The sequence below is a fragment of the Nipponia nippon genome, unplaced genomic scaffold, assembly GCF_047370975.1.
Source record: "Nipponia nippon isolate SJK-2023a ecotype South Korea unplaced genomic scaffold, ASM4737097v1 scaffold_5, whole genome shotgun sequence".
In the NCBI taxonomy this organism is placed as follows: domain Eukaryota; kingdom Metazoa; phylum Chordata; class Aves; order Pelecaniformes; family Threskiornithidae; genus Nipponia; species Nipponia nippon.
Window position 1 is genome coordinate 14,279,548 of NW_028262369.1, and position 23,492 is coordinate 14,303,039.

The following is a 23,492-nucleotide window of genomic DNA, read 5'->3' on the forward strand; positions in this document are numbered from 1 at the left end:
ATGTCTCATACACTAAGAAAGTTATATTCAGGAATGAAAATATGAGAATAAAAGCACTTTCAGCCTGTACAGCTAGCAGGTCTGAGCACAAAGAGCTAATGCAGAAAGCATTTCTAATTCTGACCAAGAAATGTGCACAGGGTATGCAGGAGGTTCGGGCTGTTTGGGCATTTCCTGCCTTTTATTCATTCCTACACAAGGTTTAAGAATACATTTTTTCCCCTGAAAATATGGAAGTGTCAGATCATGTTTTCTCTGCATGCATTTGACTTAACATGCTCAGAATCTTTGTCTCCTCTTCTCTTCTCTTCTCTTCTCTTCTCTTCTCTTCTCTTCTCTTCTCTTCTCTTCTCTTCTCTTCTCTTCTCTTCTCTTCTCTTCTCTTCTCTTCTCTTCTCTTCTCTTCTCTTCTCTTCTCTTCTCTTCTCTTCTCCCCCTCTGCCTGTGCTATCTCTAATTCTGGTTTGTCTCTCCTTCCCCTGTAGAAGATTTCTGATGTGAGCAGGGAGATTATGGAGGGCTTTTTCTCAGATTCTAAATTTTTGCTTAAATTTATTTTCCGGTTTCTACCCATTTGCTCTTGTGCCAACATTTTTCTTTCAGCAAACATATTTATTCTCCCACCATGGTAAGTAATCCCTCCCTCGATGCCATCATTTTCCTCTGATAGAAAAGCCATGCTCCTTTATTTAGAGAGCAAGGTAAAGCCAAACTCATTGGAAGATGGAGCATGTAACGGTGCTGAGTGCAGGCAGCGACGCTTGCAGGGCTGGCAGCTGCCAGACTCCATGATCCCAGTGGGTCCTTCCAGCCCCAGGTCTCTCCATGCCAGCACTCCAGTGCAACAATGCGGATGGACCAGACCCCCTGGAGCTGTTTTCATGCATCTTTTGCCTTTTCACCCATTTGTGACTTTCAGCTGAGCATCCTCGCTGTTGTGACACCTCCTGCCTTCCCACTCACAAGCCACCATTTCAGACATGCATATTTTGCAAACCTTTCTAACAGCAATCTGTTCTTTAGCACAGCCTTCTCCTTGTTTGACCTCTTATTGTTTAAGCTTTACAGTGTTATGTTTTACAGAAAAATAGACAACAAAATTGCCCTGGAGCCTTTTTCAACAGTTCCTTTTTTTTGGAACATAACTTCAAAATGACAAATGCTTCCTGATTTGTCTCAAAGAAATGAAATAGTACACCTAGGGAAGGAGGGAGCACTTTTACTGCTTCCTCGTTAACCAAGGAAAGATTCCCCGAGTTATAAACTGTATCTGGGAGAAAACTTTGAACAGAAATTGCTTGGTCATTATTCTTTATTTAACTGATAAAAACTGAAAGAAGTATCCTGATTTGCATAAAATAAGCATCTGGATTGAAGAAATCTTCTTCTGCATTTTTCTGGAAAGACAAACTAGCAAGCTGCCTTCTCTAGTGGGAAAAACATTCTCCCGCTTCCCATCTTCTTGGTTTGAAATGTGTTATGTACATCTACAGAACCAGAACAATGCTAAAAAGACTCTGTAAATTCAAACTTTCTGTTCTGTAAAACACTTTATAAATTAAATTCTTTCCATTGACTTACTTTTAGAAAATTTCACGGAAAACTAGATTTTTTTTGTTTTCAAAGCACTCATTGCCGCTCTGCCCTTTATGCAGCACTAAGAACCTAAACGTGAAACTAGCTATGAACACTGGTGAAGGAAACAGCACTGATTTTAATTCATTCGTGTCAGAAAAATTGTCAGAGTAAGAGTGAAACACAAGTCATTACTTCAGCCTTGTCCGAGCTAATAGTGCTTTGATTGCATCCCCTGTTGCAGTGGCATTTATACCCACAAGTTATCTGCGAGATGTACATCCTTCATTCTGCATTCACTTGGTAATGGTGGAAATGACAGGACAAGATGAAAGTAAAGAACCTGGTCCTTGTTTCCTCCTCCAGGCAACGTTGCAGGTTACTTAGCAAAGAAGCAGTGGAGAAACGCTTGCTTAGGAAGCAATCTGCAACATGCAGTCCTCTTCGTTTACCTCCTCCTTTCTTCCCAGAGTAATTAGTGAAGTTGCGTGTAGTCTCCTGGTAATTTCCCAGTTGTGTTGTAAGGTTTTTTTCCTGTCAGTACCCACTTATCAAGCTTAAACTCTAATTATACTTATCAGTGCTGAAAATTGGCTATTATCACTACTTAAACTCTTGCTAATTGTAAGAAATACTTTCTTAGCAAATTGTTAGATAATTTTACTTACCATCTAGATGTAATAAGCTCCACTTGATTTCTTTTTTTCTATTACAGCCTTCTCTTATTTTTTTATTTGCATGGCTGTTGCAGGGGTGAGTAAGGTGGTGACTGTGGACATTAAAGGGAACTGGCAACGCTGGTTGAAGGTCCGAGATCTCACCAAGGGCATGACCTATTTATTCAGAGTGCAAGCCCGAACCATCGCCTATGGACCTGAACTGCAAGCCAATGTCACAGCTGGGCCAGCAGAAGGTAGGTGGAACCATAAAACCATGTTGCAAGCCAGATCAGTTACACAAACACGGTCCAACAGCGGGGAATAGTGCACTCAGGGCTTAACATGAATTTCCAAACCAAGGAGAAGTTGAATTCACAGTTGCTCAGGACATGATTCAATGGGTTTCACAACTGCCCATGAAAAACATGTTTTCTTTTTTCCTGAAATCTAGAAGTCTGATGTGAATAAACAAAACAATGTGAATAAATCATAACGCAAATGGGCTAGCCAGGGATTTCGAAGCTGCAGCCTGACAGCACGGTGCATAATTCTGACTGTACTGCTCTGCAGTGGAGTCAGAACTGGAATAACTCTGCTGAAAACCAGCAGAGGTTCCTGGATGTAAAGCCAGAAAGAATTTACAATTATTCTCTCCTGACACCTTGGCTTATGCAGAGGGAGAGGTCTGTGAATTTCCTGGTACGTCAAAAGGAGCTACGGGCTGAACACCAGCTTGGTTCAATGCGTGTACCAAGAGAGTTTGTTTTCTTATTTGATCAGTGATTTTGATAAAGAGATAATCTAACAAGGCAAATGCCCTCCAATGATATAAGCCTGTCCAGTAAATCACAGAACATCAACGCAAAGGTCACATTTCTGATTTTTGCTTCTTTTCCAGCTCAGGGAAGTATTTGCTCCCTTCATCAGAGTCCTCTCTGGCAATTCCACCCTTCTGGGTGCCAGCAAGCTTTCATTTTATCACAGTACCCTCCATAGCCATTATCTGGGACAGCAGCACTGTGAATCTGCAGTCTAACTCTCATGCCCCACCACAGACAGTATAAAGCAGGAATCCTCTCTAACCTGGCCGTGGCATCTTCCCAAGCGAATGGGCAGGCCGCTGTCCCCACGAACCTCTCCCTGAAACTTGGAGGCTGGTTTCACCTCTGAAGTCAGAATGTCAGAATGAAGTGGCAATGCGGAAATGCTGCAGTTATGCTAATGGTTAAAATAAGAGTGTGTTTTCTCTTTCCTTCTTAACACAGGTACCTGTAAACCCCAGCCATTGATGTGTAACTGCTGGTACCAGAACTCGTGAAAAATTTAGATCAATAGCCCATTGAGCTGGTTTATGTGGCCTGTACGTTGACCAATACTTCTAGATGATTTTTCCCCTATATCAGCAGAAAAAACAAAGAATACTGCAGTCTGTCTGTGATACTACCACCATTTGCTATTTTCATTTTGTCCTTCAGGGTCTCCCGGCTCCCCTCAGGAAATTCTGGTGACAAAATCTGCTTCTGGGCTGACGCTACAGTGGACTGAGGGAGATTCAGGAGAAAAACCCACAACTGGGTACATTATAGAGGCACGACCCTCAGGTAAGCCACGGGAAACAAGGAGAGCTTGATGTCATGAGCTCCCTTCCTTCAGCCCATGCTGAAACCCATCCTTCGGTGGAGAGGTTGTTTGTCATCCCAGTAAGGTAATGGGATTTTGTCAGAGAACGCTGTCGCCAGCCAGCATTAAACTGTTGCTGGTTTATTATGTGGTTTAGCAGATTTTCTCCTGTTTAGGAGTAGTCACAGAAAATTACCCCGAGTGCTCTGGCTTTCACTGTACTAAATCACTGGTAAATCATCCAACTGATGAGCTAATATAGTTAATAATTAAAACTCACTTAAATGCTTACAACATCTTTCATGTGCAAGGACCAGAAAGTACTTGCAAACTGTACTTTGAGGACCACAGATAGAAATCTGTTCTCCTCTGCAGCAGAACACAGCAGCTAATTAGTGTTTTACTGTTAATAACAGGGCCAGGACTTCAGCACCACATATGCATCGCTTTCCTCATTTGTTCTGCAGGGAGGGCATTGGGGGTGGGGAAAGGAATCCCCCCATCACCACAGTTTTTCTTGGTGCTTTCCCAGAGCTCCTTTGCTTCTGGGATTTGCATCTTAATGAAGCTGCTCTCTGCTTTTTTCTGAATATTTTCCCAGTTGGACACTGTCATTTTAAAAGCAGACGTGTGCTCCAGCCTCCCCGAGCTTGCTACCCCTTGCAAATTCAATAAGCTCACACTTTCTGGTAACCAAGTCATTAACAAAAAACAGTGAATGCTGCCAGGCCCTGTGTAATCTCACTTGATAATTTCCCCCCACTCTGACAGTGAATATTGATAACCATTCGCCGAGTACAGTTTTCCAGCCAGTGGTGCATCTACCAGATAACTTGTTTCACGTTGGCCGTGTTTGAATGTCACGATGTCAAAAGCTTTACTGAAGTCAGGATAGATGATGTCTGCTCTTTCTCCTCTATTGACAAGGTCTGCTACCCTGTCACAGAAGGAAATTAGACATGATTTATACTTGACATATCCATGTTGGCTGCTTGTTCTTTCCTTTTTTACTTCTAGGTGCTTGCACATTGCTTGATTATATATTGATTAAGTGAATGCTTATCTGTTTGATTACATAAAGGATCCTAACAGTTTCTCGTATGCGTCTTGAACGTAAGGTTGCATTTAAAACCAATGATTTTAATTACCTTTAACCAGACCAGTAACAAAATCATTGCCTGCATTTCTGTGGTGACCACTGAAGGTGCAGATTTCCATACTTGCATCTGATTGAATTTGCTCTGTAGTGAGGCTTTGCTGTGACCCTATAATTTCTTCCTAAATTCTGTCATTTACTTGACAATTGTTTTCAAAACAAAGTGAAGGAAAATATGTACCTTCTCAAAGCATTGGAGTTTCCCAAGCAATCGAGATTTTTTTTAGATTAGAGGTGTGACACTGCTGTGCTTCTATTTCCCTTACATCAGCTTATTGATCTCTGCCCTTATGTCTTCATAGTTAGAAAATACCCTGTCATATTTGAACAGCATTGTTTAGATAGCAAGTTAAACTGAAACTGTTCACTGAAGTTGACTTACCAGCTTATGTTTCCCCAAACAGGGGTTTTTGAGTAAGGGTATTTTAGAGAGAAACCTGCAGCCCATGTACAGGTTGTCTGCAAGCTGGAAATTCAACTCATGTGAGTGGTGACGTTGCAAACTCACCCGATGTTCCTGGGCTTGTCTCACCGTTGGATGTGAACGAACACTTTACAGTTCATGGCTAAGGATGTAGGATTTGTGGCCCACTCTTTTTGAGTAGGAAGAAAATAGTCCCTCCAAGGCAGGTCTGAGCTGCATTAACCCTGGGTCACTTCTGCTGGCCCCACTCCACTGATCCTGGAAACCCACAGAAGAGGTCTTATTTTCCTGCTCTTGCAACCTGACTGTTGAGGCATTTAATTCCTCTTCAGATTATTTTAATCCTATTCGTGCTGCTGTAGCAAATGAACTAGGCATTTGTATGCTGGATTCTCATCCTTCGTTCTGGTTGCAGCTGTAGGAAGCGTGAAATGTGATCCAGGAGAGGAGACAGACTAATTGGAACGTTTGCTTATTTCACCCAGCGTTGGCTTCCTTTCTGTGCCACTTTTCTTCCTCATCTCTGCACGGAGGAGTTTGAAAACTGAATTACGAGCTTAGCAAAAGCAGGGAGCTAATTCCTCTTGTCAGGGCTGGTCATTCAGAGCAGCTTCTGTTTTAATATAATTCTAAGAATTTGCTTCTGCACATTGATTTATATGGGTAGTAGAGCATGGATTGGAGCAACCTTTGTTTTTAAGGAGTTGTTGTCCAAGAGAAGAGCAGTTGACTTGTGCCCTTCACATAAAATCAAGGAAGGAAAAGATATATTCATCCTTCTGAGATCAAAAAAGGGGCATTGAACAGACAGATGAAAAGCTTTAGCTTGTTGCCAATATTTAAATGCAGTACCACTACCTTAGTGTTTCACATCTCAAGTGTCATCTATTATAGGCCTCATTACCCCAACCGTTAAATGCTGTATCATCTCATTTTCCCTGCTGTAGCTCCCTGCCAAGACTCTTCCATCAGAGAAGGAGGGTGGCTTTCTGTCAGAAATGGCAAACCCTACCCCCTTTTGTCACTTCCCTTTGAATTTTTCAGTGCCCTGCTGTGTCTCCCAGGGCTCTGGCTGCCCTGCTGTGTTTAGCAATGGTGGCAGCAGGCAGCCGAGATTGTTCATTTGGTCTCCCCGTTTCTCTCCCAGATTTATGGAAGGTGACCAGGCTGACTACCTCCTCTGCATTTTGAATATACTTGGACACAGGGATGGAGCAGGCAAACCAATATTTTTTCCAGAGTGATCTGTGCTAGAGGAAGACATTACAGAAACAGAAGAGTTTTTCTTTTCCTTCAACTTCTCTGTCCCCAGAGAAATGGATTCCCGTTTAGCTCCTTGTGCATTACAAGAAACACAATTAAGCAGCCTCTGTCACTGCCATCGTAAGCACTCCCTAGACATCAACTAGGCTGGCTAAGGAACAGGTATTAGATCATGTCCTCAGTTTTTACGTACAGAGGAAAAGACAGAAACGGCACAACAGTGTTAAGGTTCCCAGTGCTGTCAGAGGGAGTGGAGAAGCTGGTTTCACCCCTCTTTTCCCAACCCCCTCCTACATCCAAGGCTCCTCTCGCTGGACTGCGCTATAATGGTGGGCATGTGGCCTGTAAAGTACTGAGCAGTCTCACACAGGCTTTCCTTCCCAAATATCCCCTATCTACAGAGCGGGTGTTTTTGCATAACACCCTAGGGATCCACACCGCCAGGAGCGCACATAGATACGTAACTGCCAAGCACGACACCTTCATGCATGTATTTGCCTCCTGCAGTCATCCCGAGCTGCAGGGCAGCTGTGTAGATGTTCGGTCAATCTGCTTCATGGCTTGTGTCGCCTCAGGAAAAGCCCCCAACCCAGGACAAGCCGATATAGATTTCATGTTCTGCTTCCTCTCTCCATGATGTGTTTTGGGTTTTGTTTGTTTGCTTTTCCTAAGTAGGGGATGACTTAAGCCCAGTGGGAGAGAACTGCATCTTAACATGTTTCCAACAATATTTCTAGCACTCATGAATAGTCTGGTTAAACCTCAGATCTGCCACAAATCATGAGGTTAGGATACAGACAAGTCAGGAAAGTGTTTTCTTTTGCCCCCCCAGATGATCAATTCCACAAAGGCAGCAGACGTTTTGGGGAAGAACCCATCTACTTGGAGTGGGGATTGTCCTTCCCGTAAATGCTGGTTTTCACTTCCCACACCCCAAGGGCAGATCTCACTTTAGTTTCCTTTCTGGTGTCTTGAGTAATGTTTTTCTGTTTTCTTCCCTTTCTATTTATTTTTAAACAAATGAGGGAGTGCAGTGTCAAACACGGACACAAACCAGCAGAAGTCAGTAAATTCAAAGTGAAGGGTGCAGCTGCATTGCTGGCATCTGCCATGGGGCCTTTGGTTCGCCTCTGCTTGCGAACGACATGCCGAGGCTGACAGTTTGTCAGCCTTCACTTCCCATTCTTGTCCTTTCACTAGTTTGCATGATAATCCAACCCTTTGCCTCTGACAAATACACCCACATTTTAATTTTGTCCTCTGTAGGAGGAACACTGCCCACATTCAGCTGGTCCTTAACTCTCATCAGCTTCTCCCCTCATAAACCTCCTAATGTGTAATTAGGAGAAAGTTTTACGGCACAGCTCTCCTCTTACTCCAAGAGGGGAAGGCTGGTGTTTAAGACCTGAATAACTGACAGCTTTCCATCTCCCCAGCCGCAGCACAGCAGTTGTTCGTTAGTGGCCTGAGTTAGCAGAGCCAGCAGCCTTCATTACTGACTGACAGTGTTATTCAGCGTGGAGACCCCAATTAATTGCCTGTGAAGCCAGGCTGGCCTGTGGGTGCCGTGTATGTCTGCAGCCTGCAGCCCTGCTCCTCACTGAGACAGGACTGCCGGCGCCTGGCCTGGGAGGGCAGCCGGGGCAGGCTGGACACTGAGTTAGGTTGGAGGTGGTTTCACCTTCCCCTGTCATTCAGATCTTCTCCCCATGTATGGGCCTCAGTCCCAAATTGGATGGAGGACTCAAGGCTGGGAGATAAAGATCAAATCTCACATCAGCAGGAAATAAGGCTGGGCCAGGGTCTGGTGAAGCGCTGATAGAAACAAGAAGTGAAGAATAATTTTTTTTTTGAGGAGCCCTCCCTTTTCCATCACACATTTAGGCCTTCTTTAAGAGGCCGAGTGCCCAGTGAGAGGCAATGTGAAATGAAGAAAGCGACAGATGTTATTGAAGGAAAAGCATTTGCGAGCAGTGCAAGTGCATCCCCGCTGCCAGCTGTGCTGCCTCTCTCAGGACATTGACGGGGGCTGGCTGAGCCTTGCACCTCTTTGCGGGAGTCTGGTGTTGCAAACTTTGCTTTTCTCAGTGGTTTCGATGAATAAATACCCAGTTGATATCCCAACCACAGCATGTGCATCTTTCTCCCTAAACTGAATGGAAAATACTGTGTACAGTGTACTAATGATTTTCTGCTGAACTTAAAGACCAATCAGTGCTATCACAAGTGACCTTCTAATGAATTCTCTTTCAGCTAAACTTCTAACATTTAGAGCAAACCTAGTTTTGAGGGATGGGGGAAGAGATGCAGTGAATGAATTCACAAGTGTGAGAGAGAGAGAGAGAGAGAGAGAGAGAGAGTGTTCAATATTTAATCTCAAAGTTCACCACTGAAATAAAATGCTTTTTTAGTTTGGATATATCTGATTGCAATCTCTGTCTACAAAGAGGGGCCTGAATATTGCAGACAGAGATAAGATAAATTAATTGAGGCTCTGGAATTAAAAATCTTGTTGGCCAGGGCTTGGGAAGCCACAGACTATCCTGTGTGTAGCATTGGCTTGGGGTCAGCAGTCAGGGAGACGTAAGGATGTCCCCCTTTCCAGGCTGGCGCTATGCAGACTCCTGACCACTGTAGCTGCATCAGCACCAGCACCTCTCTGGGATCCCAAGGATCACATGCTGGGCTCCATCTTGGCCAAGCTCTGTTTCCTACCCCAGAAAAAAAGTTAGGGCAAAGATTTTTTCAATGGATGAAAGGGGGGTGGGCCAGAGAAGATGTGGCCACCAGCTGGAGCATCTCTGAGTCCCTGTGAGACAGGAAACCCTCCACCAGCAGCCTTTGCTGCCCCACACCATCACCACCATAGCCAAAGGGACAGAGAGGTGGAAATGCAACGTTGACTTCTCAAGGGTAGTTTTCCCAACTTACTGCAAGCTTTACAGAGTGGTTAAATTTATGCTTCTTGGTCTGTTGGATATTCTGCACTGTGCACCCTGATAGGTTTGAGAAAATGAGTGAGAAAGTGCGTGTGTGAACAGTTGTGTTTGTTGCAATGAGTGTTGAACATTTGTTTTTATTGTTGCCTTATCTTCCCCCATTTAAGTGGCTTTCAATGCAAACAAATTGCTTTTTAGACAATTCACAATGGGCTCAAATTCTCTTATTGCTGTTTACAAATGTGCTTATGAAAGCTCAGGCAATTCTAGCAATTATGGCAATATTTTATAGTCTGAGATGCATCTTCCTAGTATTGGTGGTTGCAACAATCTAACTTTGAAAATGCATCCCTCACTCCACCCTCTTCAGAGAAACTAAATCCCAAGCTCCCTTTTTATTACATTGTAAGTTTACGTGGTAGAAATAATCTAGCCTTCTATTGCCCTGTAAAAGGGAAGTCAATATTTTATCTCTTGTTTTATAGCCATTGTAATATCCAACTAATACATAACAATGGTACATTATGATAACTTCATTATACTCTGATCATGCTGGTGAATAATGTATTGGTCTGAATTTTAAGCATGACAGAAAAATTACCTATTTTTATTGTTCTTCGGTATTTCTCAAATGTAGCCGGAACAATACATTTCAGTCTGCTTTTTGCATCCGCTGAGACTGCCAATCCTCATGATCAGAAAAGATGTAGTTTGGGGGTTGTTAGTCATTGTGTGTTTTGCTAGACGTGCAGCACAGTACAAATTACTGAGCCAATATTTACTGATGCCAAAGTTAAAACATTCACATGGAAATGCACCTGCAGTGTTAATCAATCCATCTTTGCTGCTATTCCCTGTTGCCCAGAAGTAGGCTAAGGGCCAAATTTTGCTCTGTTACACCAGCACAATTCTGGAATCGCTGCGGTGACTCCAATTAGTTTACACTCAGGTAAATGCAAAGCAAATGAGAACAGATTCCTGCCTTATATTGCAGCAGCAGAACAACTCACTGAAGGTAGTGCTACTGGCTCCTGCTTTATTGTTACCTTCATAACACCTCAAGCTACAGAAGTCATGCTGATGCTCAAATCTCACAGTGGAGAGGACTTTCTTTCAAAGCAGGCAGCTCCTGCGCTGGAGTCGTGTCTATGCAGAGGTTATCATTGTATTCCGATTGCTGTGGGACATGCAGAGAAAAGTAGACATTGCTCAAACAGCTTTGATAACTAAAAGTAAAAGCCCAATGGGATGCTTGTGAGGTCAGATCTATAAGAACTACGCTGGCTTAGGCTAGCTGAGAGTTTGGCCCCATGCGTAGACAGTAACTCCATTTTGTCAGCGAAAGTGCTGGGCACCAATTGTTACTGAAAAGCAGTCCGTTTAGATTAATGTTTGATTCCTGCACTCAAAATTATTGACTGACTTTTTTAATTATAGCTGATTTTGTTCTTACTGGTAACAGCATCCATCTTGTTGAAAGTTCGTTCCATTGTAGTCAAGTGAATATAAGATTACAGGTATGGATCAGGGACCAGAATGGTGCCTGGTCAGGATGTGCATCAGGCTCAAGTCAGTATGGCTGTTGAGAACAGAGATTACCGTATTGAAACAGGCTTATCAGAATAGCATTGTGTTTCTAACAACTTTCAGAGGTTTATAAAGCAAACAAAAACTCATTCCTGTTTAAAAATGCATGGCACAGAAGTGCAGTGCCAGCTGTCTCACTCTGTGGGCTGTGCCACGCTGCGGGCCAGCAGATGCGGAGGACCTATCGCTATTGATATTGTGGAGCAAGCAGCACTCCAGTGACACCAGTCCACCAGGCACCAATTCACGTAAGGCCACAGTACTTCCCGCCAACACCCAAATCTTACATTAGTTTGCAAAGTCTAACCTATGCACTTCAATAGCAAAGTCAGTTTTGCAATGTAAAAAGCAGGCAAAAGCTGTGTGATTAGGACTCATTAATGTAGCAGGTTGCTTTGGGTTACTTGTTCTGCCAAATAACATGCTTACTGATGCGGTGACCTTACCTGATCAGGAGGGACCCAGGTGGCTGGCAGCTGCTGTAGCCAGCTCAGGTCCCTGTGGGTGCTGCTGCAGATTTTAGAGGAGACCTCTTCCATCTGGGCTATTATAAAACCCCCATCATGAATAAATGCCTTTACAGATGGGGTCTTGCAAGGCATTCTGACATTTGTGCATATCACTGAGCAGCCTTCAGGTAAGCATGTCCACTGCCTGTGGTCGAAACACACAATTAATGACAATTATTTTCAATGAGCAGAAGGAAGTGCCAAGTCACACGGTTCATGCCATTTCTCTCCTTGCTGCTTTCCTAGATGAAGGACTGTGGGATATGTTTGTGAAGGACATCCCTCGCAGTGCTACCTCCTACACAGTCAGCCTGGACAAACTCAAACAGGGTGTGACCTATGAATTTCGGGTGGTGGCTGTCAATGAATTTGGCTATGGAGAACCGAGTGCTCCCTCTGTGGCAGTATCAGGTAATCATGGACTTTTTAAAATACCTTTTCCAATGGAATGTCTTGGGCTTGGCGGGGCAAGAGGGGGGAAAAAAACCAACCCAGATTCTCTAGTTGCAACAAATAATCAAAGGCAGCTTGTTTTCACTTGTTTTAGGATAAAACCAGAGTAATATAGTGGTGAATCAGGGCTTGTTGTTACAGTATGCTTTACTCTCAAGTGGAAAAATGCATGTGTGCCATTTTTAAGTTTGACAAAGAACCTTCTCAGGAATTTCATGAGTGTTTATATGTAAGATCTCTTGCCCTAAGACTAGTTTACGCAGTTTACAATTTGTTTGCTTTTTCTCCTTTCCTAGTCTGTTGTTTTGTTTACTCTGCTTCCTTCTTTTTTTTCTCAGGGTTCTCTGATAAACATTTTCTGTGTTATTTTGTATTTAGCTCTCAAAAATATAAAAGTGTAGTTTCACAAAATTATTCCTGATATCCTCTGTGCTGGTAGTTCCAGTGTAGTGTGATGCCTCCAGTCCCCCTCCATCAGAACAGCTCGTTGGTGGTGCTCTCGGGCTCTTCCCACCCTCCCTGCTCTCTTGTGCTTATTCCCAGTAAACGGGGCTATGGCCTAAACATGCTTCCAAAATACCTCTGAGCAGCTCAGCACTCTGGTTTCTGAAGGAACTTCAGTGCCTCAAAAAGGAAATTCCACTCAGCTTCTGTGGGCTGCTCAAGTTCAGTGGGCTGTTGTGAAGCAGAAGAGCTTGCCCTCACGAAAGCTTTGCTCAGGTCTCCTCTTACCCTTGCAGAGACAGCGGTACTCCAGGTTGCTTTTGAGCAATAGGTTTCATCCTTGCTGTGTCAGCAAAGACAGACAAGAGGAATAAAAGAACCCAATAAAGCAGCTCTGTGATTCAAAATCCTGGAGAGTCCTGAGAACCTGGCAATGGTCCAGTATCTGGAGTGGCTTTTACCTCTTTGCTCCTCCAATGAAAAGCATTCAGCGGTTACCCAGCAGGCAAGAGTAGTAAATGCTGCTATCACTATCATGGCTGCGTTTGTCCTTACACAATTAAGCACTTAGCCTGTGAGAGCTGTCTATGGATTTCAGTGTGAGTGCTACCCTTGCTTTTCTCCTTCAGGATAAGGGCATAGACAACTCACTTCAAACACCACGAGTCAGTGTTTTTCCTATCTGTGGTTTCACAGAGGCTATAACACAATGTAAAGGGTCAGTAATCATGTCACTCTTTCCTTTCCTGGAAGACGTTATTCCTCTGAAGCTGGGCATGCAGCTCCTTGTGATGCTTTTTATAAATAAACCGCTTGTTTGTAAGTTCTCCACTTGAACAGAACTATTTAGTTCACCTCCTTTTGATGCTTCAGCGTTCATCTCAAATTGCTGCATGAAAGTAAGAGGTTTCCATTGAGACACAGTCATAAAAGTATAAAGCATTTTAGGCTGGCCACTTCAGCTAGCACAGGGAGGTATAAATTGCACTGAATCTGCTCAGCCCAGCGTGGCTTGTGCAGTTTGCCTTTAGGACTTTATTGGCCTGGTCTGGCCTCCTAGCAAAGAAAGATCGTGGCTGCTTTTCACTGCTGCAGAGTACCCAGTGATCTGGAACAAATTTGAGCTCATATCATCAGGCTTACAACAGACTTGTGTTTAGATCCAGGGCTCAGGACAGTCGGGGGAAGAGAGTGCCTGGGTTCAGTGACAGTGAGGGGTTGAAGCTGGTCTTCTGGCATCGCCCATTCCTACCAGGTGTTCTTCTACATTACGGACTACAGGGAAATTATATACAACTGCTGGCTTGTGCTCCAGCAGTAGCTTTTTTTTTTTTTTTTTCCACCCGCAAAGCTGAGGGATGCTGACAAAGAGAATATCACTGCAAGAAAATAACAATACTTATTACTTTAAACCAAGACTGGCAAGATAACTCTAGAAAGGGGAAGTTAGTATCATTTTGCGTCTCCAGTTGAGGTCAAATAGGGTGAAATTACTTGAGATCACACAAAATCCAGGGAATTGAATTGATACCCATATGCTGCACATCAGGCTTAGCTAAGCTGATGGGGAAACAGTAGAGAGTAGCGGTGAATGTTGGAAGTTAGAGTTAATGGAGGTACTGAAAGACACTGAACCAAGTGTACTTTTTTCCCTGGCACTAGCTGTATTTTTCAAAGAGCCACTAGGCAGCATTTCAGCAGGGCAAGCCTCTTAAAAAGTGGAATAATCGTGGGTCATGACAGATATATTAGTGATTCCTTTGACCCAGCAAGTACTAAGCATACCACAGTAGTCAAGAAACGTAGGTGTGTGGAGCTGTGGGGAGAAACCTCTCTCTCTTCACTTGGTGATACCTTCTTCTTAGCTAAGGGATTCTGGAGCACTGCTCTGTGTGTGTGAAAGATGGTTGCGGAGATGCTGGAGTCATGATATCCTCCTGTTTTCTGTGCCATCTTAGAAGTGTCAGCAAGCCCCTTGAAAGTCTGACTGCAGAGTAGACTACGTTACCTCCTTTGAACACCTCTCTCTCTTCTGAACACTATTATAGATGCATCGTTCACTGTGGGGAAGAAGAGAAAATTTTGAAGGAGTGTAAAGAGTAATTGTTATTTGTTTCTTGCTCTTTCAGCGCAAACAGAAGCCCCTTTCTACGAAGAGTGGTGGTTTCTGCTGGTGATGGCTCTCTCAAGTCTGATCCTCATCCTCCTGGTGGTGTTTGCCTTGGTCCTGCATGGCCAAAGCAAGAAGTACAAGAACTGCAGCACAGGTAAGACATTGGCTCCGTGCTGTGCACACTCTCAAGAGCTGTGGGAATTAGAAACGTCTTCCCTGTGAACCCCCAATTTGATCAACATGGACTCTCTTTATAGGTATTTTGTTTGGCAGAAGACTCGGATCTTTTTGCTGTCTGGTTTGGTAGAAATGGCTTTTGCCCATAGCCATACTGGGCAAAGAGTGCCTGATCTTATCAGGTTTTGGATGCTAACCAGCCATGGGCTTGGATAGGACAGCATCTGGAAGTCCCAGGAACTGTAGCAAAAGTCAAGGAGTCTGGGTTAAATGCTTGGCACAAGACCACAAAAAAAGAATGATCTGAGACTTCATTTAGCTTTGTCATCATTCCCTGATAGATGAGGAGAAGGAGAGAGATTCTGCTTTTCCATGGCTGTACCCAATGCAGATAGTCTAGGTCTGTATGTGCGAGGACTATATTGCAACTCCTTTATATTAAATAGAGTGCCCTGCATCTCGCATTCATTCCGTAAGCCAAGCTGCAGTTGCTGGGCTGGGGACCAAGCAGCTAGGAGGTGTCTTAGTTATCTGGACCCGTTAGACTTTAACACACAGTGAGCATCAAGCTTTGAATTTCCCTTTAGTTACAATTTTTACCAGTCTCCTTTCTGAAAGGGAACAGGAGCTACCTGCTCTATAACTAGGTATGTTAAAATAGTTCCCTTTCAAAACACCTAGTTCTTGAGCTCTGAATATTGTTTTTACCTTTTCTTCTTCTTACATGATAAAGTCCTGGAAGGGTTGTTCACATGTGTATTTCTCTGACAGCCTCCTCCACCTCCAGCAAGAAATTGCTCTGATGCCAGGAGGTGCCAAAAAAGGCACATTAATGAGTAGGATCAGGTGGATGGGTCTTTGCACTACCCATACTTGGGCATTAATGTAATGAAGGAGTCTTCCAGGCAGTATTTAGTAATTCAGTCCCAAAGTGAAGATCTTTTCTTTCTTTATAATTCACTTCTAACAAGTGTTAGAAAATCAGATTTCAGTCCCATGAGATATAAGATGTATGAATACTGTGGCATTTTACCAAGTTAATACTATTACATATTTGTATGCATAGCTCATAGGAAATCTCTCATCTTCTTAGTTTTGCTCTGTTTGGGGGACAGACATGAAAAGACAGGTCTGACCTGTACTGTCAGATATCAGTGGTCACACTGAGTCTTAATGTAGCACTGAAATTGAAGCTGAGGATAAAGTACCTGTCTGCTGCAAAGTGGCAATATGCAACCGGTCCTTCTCCCCGAGACACGAGCTGAGCTCACACCTTTGGGATTACAAAGAATGAGCATGGGAGAGAATAGAGCTCTTGCTATATTTGATGCAAGAAATAATATACTTTGCTGTATTTTCCCTCTTCTTCCAGTCCCCTGTCCTTTTCCCTGCCTTACATTGTCCAGTGATATCTCACATCTGTATCTTATCCTCATTACAGCACTGACATCTTTTTCCCATTTGCTATCCACTTACCCTTTCTCTTGCTTTCCTTCCTGCCTTTTTTTCCCCCTCCTTTTCCTTTTTTCTGCCTTTCCTAGTTTTACTTTCTCTTGCTTTGCTTCAGTCAGCATGAATGAGATTCACAACACTTGATTTAGGACATCTTCAATGACCACCTGAATTAGTCACCCAGTTTCTATTTATAGTCAAAAGACAAGAATAAGCACTTTTGGAGCACAGTTCATCTGCACTATTTTAGATGCTTGCCTCCAAATGAAATGAATCCATTCATCCATGACTCCTTCTTTCCCCTCTTTTGACGCCTTCAGCCAGTTCATGCTCCTGACAGTCTCCTCTCTTCCACACTGATTGTTCTCATTTGCCAGTAAGAAAGGTAAAGAGATTTTCAAATAATTAATGATGTCATAAAACATAAAGAAGGAAAAGTTAGCTCTTACAGTTGTATTTGGGGGAAAAGTGCTTTTGTTTCAGCTGAATCTTTCATTGCCTGGATCTAGGTAAAACGATTTCCAACGTGGAAGAGTCGGTTACCCTGGATAATGGAGGATTCACTGCTCTGGAGCTCAACAGCAGACACCTGAACATCAAGAGCACCTTCTCAAAGAAGAATGGAACCAGGTAAGAAGCTGGGAACACCACGCTCTTGGAAATTACTTTTTATCTAGGTTCAAGCAACTGTTAAATAGGCAAAGGGGAGAGACCATTGTCTAGAGGATGTATGGAGGACTTCAATGCCAAAGTCACTGCTCTAGGCTGCGATGCTGGCTTCTAAGCATGATTTAATTGTGTCATTTCAGAGAAATGATAATATCCCATACAGTCACGCTTTGTGTTTCCTAGGTCTCCTCCTCGCCCAAGCCCAGGGGGGCTGCACTACTCTGATGAGGATATCTGCAACAAGTACAATGGAGCTGTGCTGACCGAGGGCTTGGGCCTGAACGAGAAGCCCTTAGAAGTGTCCGAGTCAGAGGTAAGGGTTTCCCTTCGCCTTGCCAAATGTTGCCCAGTCACTGCAAACGTTAATTTCCCCACTGAATCCTGGTAAATCCTTGAAGTTCCAATCCCATACCTGCATTATACTGTTTTGTCATTGTTTGTCTGTCTTGGGGACTTTAAAATGTCCGATTCACCGGACTGTTTGCATCACATCTTAAAATTAAAACGTCAAAAGAAAAAATGCCGAGCAAGACCCAGCCACAGCAGATTCCAGACCTGTCCTTAGTAAATATTCACAGTTTTCTAGTGTTATGTAGAAAGGCAAGTGCAATCAGTGAGCCAGTGGTAAGGAGTTGCACATCCCCTTCTGCCTGTGGGCTGCAAACTTCGAGCACTTTTGAGAAAATGTGTATATGCTGCAAAATAACTATAACTATAATCTAGTTATCTAGATGAGGTTGAAGGTGGGACGCACTTTGGATTGTTGCACTGACTCAAGTATGGGATGTGGTTTGAAGTTTTCACTTTTTTAGACAGCTACAGCGAACACCAAGATTTGGAAGAGTGATTTTGAGTGGTGATAACTGCTGCCTCTGTTACAGAGGAAGTAAGTGGGGAATGAGTAACCTGCCAGGGAGCATACGGCCATGGCTGTGAGAGCCCGGCATTCAGGTTTCTGAACACCCCAGCCCATAGCCTTAGTCTAACTCAAGAGGAGCCTTCAGCCTCTGTTTGCCTTTAGACTCTGTTCTCCGAGGAGGGTGGGTGTATGCCGGCATTATCCATCTGGCAGTGCTCCATCTTGTGTCGTATATCCCCTTTAAGAAGAAAGAAAGTGCTTGTGGTCTGTAAAAGCCCAACAGTGGCCACGGGTGAATAGACAGACTTCAAGGGATATCCAGAAAGGTAAATCTGTCTCTAAAATTGTATGTTGTCAGCGGAGATCCTGACGAATCTGGACTGACAGTGCAAGAAGCGAGCAGTGGGCCAAACCACTCCAAACCTGACCCTTCTAGCAAGAATAAATCAAGAGCAGCAAGTAGTGAAAGAAGATGACAGTTTTCATCTGTAGCTTTTCTGCACCTGCAGCTACAGCTGCTTTTCCTGGCTACCTAGCTCTCACCTCCTGTTAATTACCACGGACAGCCTGCTGCTTTGTGCTGCCCTGTGGCCGACCCGTTGCGCAGGCAGCTTTCCTTGGTGTAGCTCAAGCTGCTGTCTATGCAATGCACAAACGTTACCCTCCAGAGTAAACACATAGTGCTTTGGTCGTGTCACTGTAACAGCGCAGAATTAAACCTGTCATTAAAACGGTTTGCTGAACATGATCATGAATTTAGCACTGGCACCTTTTGACATTAATTTCAACGCCCCATGTGGTATTTCCTGGTAATGCGCAGAAGTCTACTTGCAGGGTGTCATTACTGCCTTCTATATGCACTGTTTGTACAACATAGAAGAAAGTGATTTTTGTTTTTTTCTCAGGCTATTATTAATATTATTTATTTACTGTGTGTTGCAGTCAAGCCTGAAGGTCTCAAATGAGATTCTAGTGTTTTTGTGAATCTCTGTGTGCATGTGAGTATGTGAACAAAAATATGCCTCCTGTTTTTCCTTGGGGCTTAGATATGCAGCCCTTCTGTATAATGTCTTTGATGCTTGTTTTTTTTTGCGGTGGGGAGTGCTTTTAGGCATGAAATGTTAATACGCTCCCAGTAGAGGTAGCAATAGGAGATGCTGCCTTTTGATCAGCCTGAAAATGCTGTTTACGTTGGCTGGTACAGACAGGAGGTGAGGGTGGGTTGGGGCAGAGATGAGTATAGATTTTTGACCACTCTCTTCAAGTATTCCTGTACCTATTAGCTCTTCCTGTTTGTCTTTTCTGTTCTTTTTGTTTCTATCCTCAAAAGAGATCTTAACAGACAAGCTGTGTTTTCTGAGAATTTCAGAAATTCCGTCTCTCTTAGCAGGCAGAAGTGTTTCCCATTATATGAAGAGTTAAAGATACCTTTTTGTGGAAGAGCTCTACACAGGTTTGGTCCTCTGCAGCAAAGGGGATCCTGATGCTGTTTTCCTCTAATACATCTCTGCATGGATCTCAAATTCCACTTAATACAATGCACATAAGGGCAGGCAGGGCCAAAAACTGTGCTTTTGCTTTCAACCCGCATGTCATCTTGTTGCTGCTTAGTCTTACCCCTGTTGCCTGAGGTGTCAAGATTGTATACGGAAAAGAAGGAAGCTCACTGGCTTCAAGTCTCATGGGGTTTACTGAACATGAAGAAGGCTGCGAGACATTCTCGGGCTGACTGACTGCACTTACAACACAGCTGCCTGGGAGCCTTCCTCCGAGCTCCCTCCTGATGAGGAGAGCAAGAGAGAAACAAAGAAAATCAAACAGACCAAGCACTACTCTTAATATTAATAAATCAAGTGGTTAACTTACTCCATGTCATGAAAGCCAAGCACCAGTACTGTTAATGAGGTTAAAGTAGTTTAATTGGCAGGTATGGAGCAAGAGAGTGCTAAGAGTGTAATTTCTAAATGATTAATAATAATAGGCTTTTAGATAATGAGTCAAGTGGACAAGGCTCTGGACAGATAATCTGAAGAAATTTGGTGTTCACCATGTACAGAAATTTGATGATATATCTCTGATATCATCCAGCCATGGAAGAGCAGTTTTACGGGAGGGGAGGGTGGTGTGTGTGTGTGTTTGTTCTCACATGTCCTTGTGGTGTCCCAAAAACTGTTTTCAGGAGATAATATTCTCACAGATTGTGCGCGTTAGCAGTCAGTGCTGAATACTGGCGATGCTCTGGTCTTCCCAGCTGCTCTCTGCAGTCTGACTGACTTTTGCTTTCTCAGCTCTGTAGGAAGATATTATAAATTTTCACTTAGCACTTAATAGGGAATATGGTTTAACTTGTTTCCAATCAAGTTCTCGAGTGATTTTGACAAGTTGGGCACCATGTGGAAACCAGCTGCAGGTGACACATTAAATAAGCAAGGGTTCCATGTCCGGAGAAATCTTTTTGCATGCTAGGTTACCTTGTCTTTTTTACAGCATATTCATTTCATGTCAACCAAAAGATAACTGCTGCCACCTACATTTTTAGAAACAATCTCATAACGTTGTTTCTTATGCAGTCACTTTAAAAAAATATATATATAATTGGAACTATTTTCAAATTTCCCATTGACTAAGCTAGCCAACTCTGGTCGCTGACTTGCCCCTGAACAGCACTTGTGCATTTCATACTATCAATAAAATACTTAAATAGCCTCTTATTTCCTGTATTTGTTGTTTCATAGGCATCCATGCACCTTTGGTTGACAGTCTGTAATGTCACCGCACACCCAATCACACCCCAGCCTATGGAGGTTTCCAAGGTAACAAAGCCACAGTGGTATGGAAGGGAGAAAAGCGAAAACAAAGTAAAAAGCCCTGCAGCATTTCTATTTACTCAGTAGTTTAAAAACCACTAAAAAGTAATTCTCTAGCATAAGCTGTCTGTATTGTCATGCAAAATAGGTTTATCTTGCTACTCCTTGATTTTCATCAGGGCAGAGAGGGATGTGGGACGGCAATTTAGAGAATTCCTTGCTGGTAAGGGTGGTTATTTGTACCTTGTTCAGAGCAGACCTTAGAAGATACTTTAGAAACATGGACAGAATAGTCAGTTCCTGCCTGTTCTGAAGGAAACGCAAAGAAAACACGTTGTATCGACACTGACAAGTAGGTTATCTTTTCCAGCATCAGTGCTAATGATGGTGAAAGGCTGAGGTTAGGGCAGCTACATATACATTTCATGAAAGTCGCTTCTAAAAGGCACTGGCCTTATTTACACCAAATTAGTTTTCTCTTTCAGTTGGTATAATGGACTAATTAGTGGACAGATTATCAGCAGATGGTATTGCTTTAAATTCCCTCTTTCTGTTCATGGCAAGTCCAAGTGACACTGTATTTCAAATGGCAGCAGCCCATATAAGAGTGTTCCCAGTATTTCTCCTCTCTATTATGTTGACTTCCGGCAATCTCGAAAGAACTTGGCTTAGGTACAGAAATTATATTAGTTTTGTGGGTGAGTATTTTTCTGCTCGCAATGGACAGAAATCAAGTGGCTGCGTCAGTATTATTATACTTATCAAGTCATGTGTTGGTTTTCTGGATACAGCTTCTTCACAGCATTTCTTCTTAGAGCTTGCAGCCTTTTAGTTGTCTTTATGTTTCTGTATGTCGGTGGAGACGTCAGGAAGACCAGTAAGGCCACTAGAAGTTTGTGGGTTTTTTTCTCCTTATGCTTATGACACCTCAGCTTAGCTGTGATCCATCTTTTCAGCAGGGGCTTGTTTCTTTGGGGGGTGGCTAAGCATGGCTGAGTCAGTAAGAGTGACGGTGGATTGGGGAAGGAGTCAGAAGACATGGCAAGGGTAGTGGTACCGTTGTGCCTTTGGTGGAGGGAGCCCATCCATGATAGCTAGAGGAGTTCACACCTTCAGGTGCGGCTTCTGGTAAGTGATCCTTTTCTTCTGGATGCCCACGTCATCCCCCAGCTTCCCAGGCACCTTTTACCTTAACATTAGACGATGGAGCTGCAGCAGAATGTTTGGAGCTGTAGGCTGGTGCAAAGTGCAACATCTTGATTCTTGATAAGAACAGAGGAAACCTGAGTTTAGGGATCTTTTGGTCTGCAGGTAAAGTTGGTTGCTTCTGCAGCTGAGGACCAGCCTGCCTGAGCTATTGCTGCCTGCTGCCGTGCTCTGCCATGCTGCCACATCTGCAGGCATCAGAGGCACGCTTGCTGGAGCTCCTTACAAAAATAGACAGGGCAGTGCTGGCAGGATGTTCCCTGCAGCGGTGCCAAGACACTGGAGCCGTTCTCTGCACCCACTGGCTGTGAAGTGGTCCAAATCTGGGGATATTCCAGGCATGCTGCAAAAACCACCTGTTCGGGAAGGTCTTTGGAGGGAGTCGGGTGTTGGCTTCCCGAGGCTGGCAGCTGGTGCAAAGGAGCGTTTTTCTAGGAGAGACTTGCTGAGTTCCTTCTGGAATAATTATTAAATGCTGGTTAGGGTTTTGTTTTAATATTAATTATGTGTCAAGGCACCCGAAGCTTTGCATTCTTAAAATCATCAAACAGTACATAATTCTGAAAGAGCCAAAGCACGGTTAACAGTGGAAGGGAAATTTTGCAAAGCTGTAAAGAGCTGCTTTGCTCAGACTTTTGGAAAACTCTGGGAAAAATTTCTCAGCCCTGTCCATCACCCTCTGTGCTGGAAAATGGGCACGAAATAGTATCGAAGCAGCTATCTAAGCAAAGAAGTGGGATGATGGATGCGGTGCCCTTTTCAAACAATGGTTTGCAAGGCATTTGAGGATTGTTCTTCAGAGACCATTAAAAAGGAGCTTTAGAGGAGGAGAGACTAGTTGTGTGGCAGACAGGATCAAGAAGGATGGATGTTTGCTGTGTGGTGTCATAGATCAGAACGATACCAACCTTTTGAAACTAATTGCAGCAACTAACAGTTACGAGCTCCACTTACCCGTCTCTCCCTTGTATGTCTTAGGCAGCTACTACTTTGATATTTAATTGCCTTTAGAATCAGCTATGCAGATTATCGGGGGGGAGGGGGGGGGGAAGGAATAAAAGCTTTTGCATGCTCAAACCAGAGATTTTGAGAGAAGGCATGAGACATGGAAATGACTGGGTAAATGTTTGTGTGCTGTATGGGATGTGGCTGTTATTGGTGGGAACATTAGTGGGAACAGAAGGAAAATGTGCGCTTGGATACCGTGGCCAAGGCTTTGCCGTGGTCTCTGTACTCAGAGGAGATGTATGAGCCCTCTGTGATTCCTCCAGCTGTATCACAGCAGCAGTACTTCAGAGGAGGGGCAGATGCACAAAGCTTATCTGGTTCCATCTCAATAGAGCTCCCACTCGATATTGATATGAGCTTTGAAGCTATCCAGCCACCATGCATAAATGTTTCAAGGGGTAAGATCCGCTCTGAACACAGGGCTGTGCCTGAGCCATCCCAAGAAAGCAACCCGCCCTGCCTGGCAGTTCTTCTTTTCCAGATTTTGCATTCTCTTTCTTTTGTCGCTGCTGGTTGTGCGCCTTGTTGTACCACCAATAATCAGCTGGAACATACAGATAGAGTTGTTTGCC

General features: G+C 43.6%; 1 protein-coding gene across 9 annotated transcripts in view; it reads left to right on the forward strand.

The window, feature by feature from the left end:
* The window catches only part of SDK1 (sidekick cell adhesion molecule 1), a 424,191-nt gene that overhangs the window by 393,968 nt on the left and 6,731 nt on the right, over nucleotides 1–23,492 (forward strand). For all 9 annotated transcript variants that reach the window (XM_087732480.1, XM_087732484.1, XM_087732481.1 and 6 more), the window contains 6 exons: nucleotides 2,327–2,488; nucleotides 3,710–3,835; nucleotides 11,979–12,143; nucleotides 14,759–14,896; nucleotides 16,881–17,001; nucleotides 17,224–17,353. In XM_087732480.1, the coding sequence (XP_087588606.1) occupies nucleotides 2,327–2,488; nucleotides 3,710–3,835; nucleotides 11,979–12,143; nucleotides 14,759–14,896; nucleotides 16,881–17,001; nucleotides 17,224–17,353 (842 nt within the window). The remainder of the gene's footprint in view (nucleotides 1–2,326; nucleotides 2,489–3,709; nucleotides 3,836–11,978; nucleotides 12,144–14,758; nucleotides 14,897–16,880; nucleotides 17,002–17,223; nucleotides 17,354–23,492) is intronic.